Source organism: Trichinella spiralis (genome assembly GCF_000181795.1).
Source record: "Trichinella spiralis strain ISS 195 chromosome Unknown Scfld1, whole genome shotgun sequence".
NCBI classification, from domain to species: Eukaryota; Metazoa; Nematoda; class Enoplea; order Trichinellida; family Trichinellidae; genus Trichinella; species Trichinella spiralis.
In genome coordinates, this window is record NW_003526940.1 from 1828102 (window position 1) to 1833746 (window position 5645).

The window sequence follows — 5645 nt, forward strand, 5'->3', positions numbered from 1 at the left end:
TAGCCAACAGCACTAACAACAACAATAGTAAACAACATATCAGTGAACGACATGAACAAAGTGGTATCAGGGCGATTTCAAAATTACAAATTATTGTTTGTGGATAAAGATTGACGCTAAGGACAGCGGCTTTGTTTATTGAAGCTTGAAAAATAAACTCTTATTTGCCAATATCTTTAACCGTACATAGCAACAGACTACGGGCACCAGCTTACTCGCCACAATGGCATGGATGGTAAAATGCTATTCATATCATTGAGGTACAACCTTGAATGTACCATCCGTACCCCAAGTTTTTACGGTTGCCATCAGTCTATATAGGCCATGTGCTCATCTACCCGGCAATTTTGAACGTGATCTTTTCTATCGATCCCAGCCGGAACTTCTAAATCTGCCCACACTACACCCCTGCCGCCTTCTTTATCCTATACCAATATAAAGTAATTGTTAATAACTAGGAACACATGCTGTACATTCAGCGCATACTTTTGAACATCTCCAATATTTCTGTTTGCGGGCACGTTTTAATTTATATATCCTGCCTACCATACCACCGAATTGGACCAAATCCCGCAATGATTTGGTACAAGATGTAACTCAGGGTACTGAGCCATAACAAGGAACAGAATAGAAAATGATTCATTCAGCTTTCCCGCTGCTCCAGTATCATCTGGTGGTTGGCGTGTTGATGAGCGATGATTTGTTGATATCCTTCTGTTCTAATTTTATCATTCTACTTCTGGGTACTTTCTTGGTATTGACATGAAAATAATGTTCACTTCTGGGCTAACAGCAGTGAAGTGAAAATATAATACATTTAATAATTTAAACATTTTTCTGCTTTCCCAGTTTTATCTAAAGCGGATATTATTTAAGGGTCACTGAAGCGAAAAACAGTTTGAAAGTATATCATATTAGTATGTACTGATATGAAACATGAAATACGAATGCTGCTCATGATCTCACTTTTCCATTTGTTCATAAATAAAAATAAAAAGCGTTATTTCAGATTTTCAGAAGAGGTAGTGTTGATGATAAACACGATAAAACAAAGCAGCTAGCCTTTTGATAGTAAAACAACATTATTGAACCATTTTGTTTTCCTTTCAACACTTATCAGTAGCTTCTGCTGAAAAATTTATTTTCATATTTAAATGTATATTTTACTGTCATATTTTCATGATTTATTTAACGTCTCATTCATAGTTTAAATATGACAACGTAATTGCGGGAATTCATCTTTATCAGGTTATGTCAGTATAAATATGGGAGTCTTCTTTTCATGTACTAAACATTTTCATTGCATGTCGTTATTTTAAACAAACATCGCTTTCAAAACAGACTAGAATGAACAGATTAATAAAATTAGAGCACACCGATATCAGTAGACTGTTTATAACAAGCTTCACAGAGTGACGATACTGCAGCAACGGATTTTCTGATCAGTCAAGATGATGCAATCATAATTAAAGCTTATTTAAAAAGTAGAAATCGTATTACCATTTTTCAATCGCAGATTTTTATATAATTATTTATTGAAGAGCATAATAGAAATATAGACAGTATGTTACACAGATTTCACGCCAAAGTTGAAGTGGTTCAATATTTGTTATTCTTATATTTCTCATTTTTATTTCCTAGAATTTAACTGAATGTGAGAAAGTAAATTTTATGATATTTTTTTTCTTAAAATTTAGCTTATTATGAGGTAATTCTTATCCACTATTTCTGCAGCATTTTTGAAATCATTCTTTTTGTTAACTTCATCATTACTGCAACGTAAAAAATGACAATTCAAATAAGAATTCAGTATTTTAATAATACAAATTCAAATTTCTGATGAAAATTTTAATATAGAACAATAATTATTTTAATTATGGATGTTCAATTCATTATCCAATGTAAAATGCATATCCGCAAAATAAACAGCTCAATTATACTATGAACACGCATCCAAGTTTTCTTTCGTTATCATCTTTCTGAATAAGTCAGCTGCTTCTTTGCTCAAAACGCAAGCAACGCTTGCTCCATATTTTGCATCTTTCGCCTAATTGATTTTAAATTTAGTAAAGGAAAGAATGAAAAATTAATTCAATCATACCGTTCTTCCAGTATTGCTTAAGCATATGAAATCAGAATCTGATTTCGGAACAGACCATCTTGCACTGTCTTGTCCTATTGGAATTTGAGTATCTCTAACAGTTATTGGCCCTAATACATTTTCCACTTTTAATGTGCCAGCGCATGATTTTCTCAAAACAGTTGCAGTTGTTCCAGGTGTGTAAACTTGGAAGGATTTTTGCATAATTTTAACGATATAATTTAAATATATATCTGAAAATACAAAATTTTTTCTGTTTAATATATTTTTTATTAATTTTCTGAATTCAGATGTACCTGATGAATATGCTACTGGTGCTGATGCAAATATTTTCACAGTTCCTGGTGGAGTCAAAGTCGCTATGCCATCACCAGAAGCAGATGCAGTTGGCTGATACTTATGCAAGCCATTAACGAGTTTTTGAATTTCAGTTGAATCATAGAAAGCGGGTACTGTTGCAGATTTCTGAGCAAAAAATACGATGGGTTGTTCATAATCGATTATTTTTGCTAAAATTAATTGGGTTTTTGAAATGAATTTTAAAAAATATAACTGTATACCAATAGCCCTCAAATTAACATCAGAATATGACATGCATAAAAATGCAGCTGCTTCTTTTGTGGTCTTTTCATTCGAAAATAGATCTCCTATAGCAAGTGCTAAATTTGGAAAATACTTTGCTGTGTGTACCAACCAAAATCCTTTATTATTATCCTCAGCCATTATTACACCTAAATAAGAAACCTGGATGTCATGATTTTAATGTGATGCATTTTTTATCTACCTTTTCCAGGACTCATTGGAAGTTCAAATTTAAAATGTGGAGGATAATTGCTGTATGCTACAATATTTGTATTGGGCTTGTTTCCTGAAGCAATATAAATATTCATCGTAGAATGAATTGGTTGCTGTGCGTCATCAATATTTGCTGCAGCTGACCAGTCTGTTGCAGCATTTGGTAGAAGATGATGTGAAGATTTCCCTCCTGGCAATTTATAGACAAAGAACCTGAAAAGTATTATTAAATAGTTAGATTTATTGTGCACTTGAATTTTCATTACCAATCCACATCATTATTTTGTTCTTTGCATTGGTAATCAATGGGTGTTACACCTAACTGCAAGGTATATAGAGCTATAACATAAAATATGAACATTTTTCTAATATTAAACAACTTTTGCTCAGAGTGCACTATATATATACAGATGCGTTTAGACACTAAATAAACAAGAAAGCAAAAAGATTATGAATTTTTATTGTCATGATTTTTGTTTTGCGTGATCGTTATTTTTTTTCATTGTTTAATAGTTTGTTGAGTTTGTAGTATAATTTTGAGTGTACATTGAATTGTTGCATCTGTCTGAATTCAAATAACTCCATATTAATTGTACAGCATCAAAATTTGTTATATTAATGCTCTTTTAACAGCTAATTAAATTTAAGGATAGAAGCTTACTGCGATGTTATCAATAAAAAATTTCTGCTTTTGTCGTACGTAAATTTTGTTTTGTGTTTTATCAAATTTTTAATGTTGCATCAAATTTATTAAATTTGTTTTGTGTTTTAATTTTGCTATCCTGTTAAATAAATTTAACACTGCTTTGAAATATGTCGTGGAATATTTTTTATCATTTTACTTTATTTCACACTGCAATTATATTCATAGCCTCAACTAATGTTAAAATACAGTTTATGAAAACCACTTCTTTTTTAATGTTTTTTTGCTGTAGATATTTACATTTATAATTGTGACAAAACTAAAAATTACTGTTTTAATTTGCTTCAGTAGATTTTATTATTAGTTGCTTTGAATATAATTTTGGCATATTTTATTGAATACTGTCTTAAATAGAACTATTATAAGATTAAACAAATTTCATTACATTGAAATTAATGCTTAAAGATTAGCTCAAAGGAGGCGATTTATAATTCATTTCAAAGATTAATTACTCATAAATACGTTAAAACACTTTTTATAAATTTGATGGATGAGCAACTTTTGTTAAAGCTAAGTTTAAAGTGCAACTTCAAAATTTGTTTTAAAGTTCAACTTGTTTAAAATACTGTAAGAAATTTTAAACAAACTTTATGGCTTAAAATTGGAGTTTAAACTTAGTTTAAAGTAAACAGTTAAAAATTCATTTTAAAGTGAAGTTTATTTAAGTACTTCAAATTAATTCAATTACTTTAATGTGTGTTTAAAAACATTATATCTCAAATCGTAGCTGGGCTCCTATGAATTTGTATTGAAATTTTTATTTTCTTGAATATGTTATTTCAAACAAAGTGTTTATTTATGAAATATCTTCCTGAATAGATGAAATAACATATCTCTTCTATTTCCCTAATTAAATTATTTGCACAGTGTTTCCGAGTGGCAAATTTATCTTCCAGTGAATACTTGCCTTCGACGACATGCAAATCTCTTCTGTTTGTGCTGTAGGTTGATTATTCTCTTCGAATTTCGTTGTTATGCGCGTTTTCTGTCTGAATAAACTGTATTATTTTACTTTGCAGGTATAGTATTTTTATAAAGATAGTTTAACTTAGTAATTGTATAATTAGGATAAGATTTTAAGCATTCCAATAAATTGAAGTACTATTTATAAAAAATAAAAGTGAATTTATCATCAAAAAATGCTCTACAGTCGCTTTTGCAAATATTCATTTTATTGTAATTTAAATTGCAAATACAAAGCGCTTGTTGTTGACGCTGCATAATGGAAACAAAATGGATAACGTTTGCAAAGCAGTTGATGAGAAAGTATCCACGATCCCGTGTGTTTCCAGACCGTCTCTGATTCTGGTTGTCCCGTTAGCCCAACGTTGCCTAATTTTGCAGATCAGGCGAATGCAGTGCTTTCAACGTACTATGATCGTAGAGATTTACTCTGTTAATGACGAATCCATTTGAACCCTCTTTAGCTGAAAAATATAATTTCCATTTCAGCGGTGTCGTTTCGGCTCATTTTCCACAATTACTCTGCAACAATTTTATAACTTATAAATTTCCATTTGTTTCTTTTGATTGCCAAAGCCATTCCAGGCAAATAAAGCCCAACAAAGCGATCACTTTAATCGTTGAACACGAGCAGAGCAACATTTCACATTCAACAGCATAAAACATCAGTTTATTACACTGAACAAATGGTAAATTATCCGTCATAAATACATAAATCCAGTACTGTTGCCAATATCAATTGTACAATGCTGGCGCTTTAAACAGAGCAAATAAGCAGACAAACAAACAAACAGCAAAAATTATGAACAATTAATTTTACATTTCGTTCAAATTTACTAGCAGTGCTTTTCAATTGATTGAATGCCAAAATTATTCTATGACAATCAAGCTGTATGGGGAAGGTAGTGGGACAGAAAGTTTATTTTCATCACAACATTTCAGTTAATCCACACAATTTTTGGATAAATCAACTGGCTGAACAACCTGAAAAACGTTACATTCAAAGCACAATGATTACTGATGTGATATGCTTTATGGCACAGTAATTTACAGCATGCCTAAGTTGGTAAACTATGAGTTTAA

At 30.9% G+C, this 5645-nt stretch overlaps 2 protein-coding genes across 2 annotated transcripts; both read right to left on the reverse strand.

Moving 5' to 3' along the window:
• Positions 1-308: 308 nt before the first annotated feature.
• On the reverse strand, positions 309-764 carry Tsp_07563 (conserved hypothetical protein). Its single transcript, XM_003381831.1, is given in 3 exon segments — positions 309-425; positions 552-719; positions 738-764. 3 exon segments carry the CDS (start codon positions 762-764, stop codon positions 309-311), a joined length of 312 nt encoding a protein of 103 aa, XP_003381879.1.
• Positions 765-1799: 1035 nt separating this feature from the next.
• On the reverse strand, positions 1800-3257 carry Tsp_07562 (deoxyribonuclease II family protein). Its single transcript, XM_003381832.1, has 6 exons — positions 3163-3257; positions 2886-3109; positions 2662-2832; positions 2398-2610; positions 2102-2334; positions 1800-2047 (listed from the first exon to the last, which is right to left on the reverse strand). Exons 1-6 carry the CDS (start codon positions 3255-3257, stop codon positions 1940-1942), a joined length of 1044 nt encoding a protein of 347 aa, XP_003381880.1. The 3' UTR covers positions 1800-1939.
• Positions 3258-5645: the final 2388 nt, after the last annotated feature.

Coding starts and splice junctions, on each gene's coding strand:
- Tsp_07563 (XM_003381831.1), bottom strand. CDS start 764: ATGTCAATACCAAGAAAGTACCCAGAA. Junction 426..551: donor GGATTTGGTCCAATTCGGTG/GTATGGTAGGCA, acceptor ATATTGGTATAG/GATAAAGAAGGCGGCAGGGG.
- Tsp_07562 (XM_003381832.1), bottom strand. CDS start 3,257: ATGTTCATATTTTATGTTATAGCTCTATATACCTTGCAGTTAGGTGTA. Junction 3,110..3,162: donor CAAAATAATGATGTGGATTG/GTAATGAAAATT, acceptor AATACTTTTCAG/GTTCTTTGTCTATAAATTGC. Junction 2,048..2,101: donor TAAGCAATACTGGAAGAACG/GTATGATTGAAT, acceptor AAAATCAATTAG/GCGAAAGATGCAAAATATGG.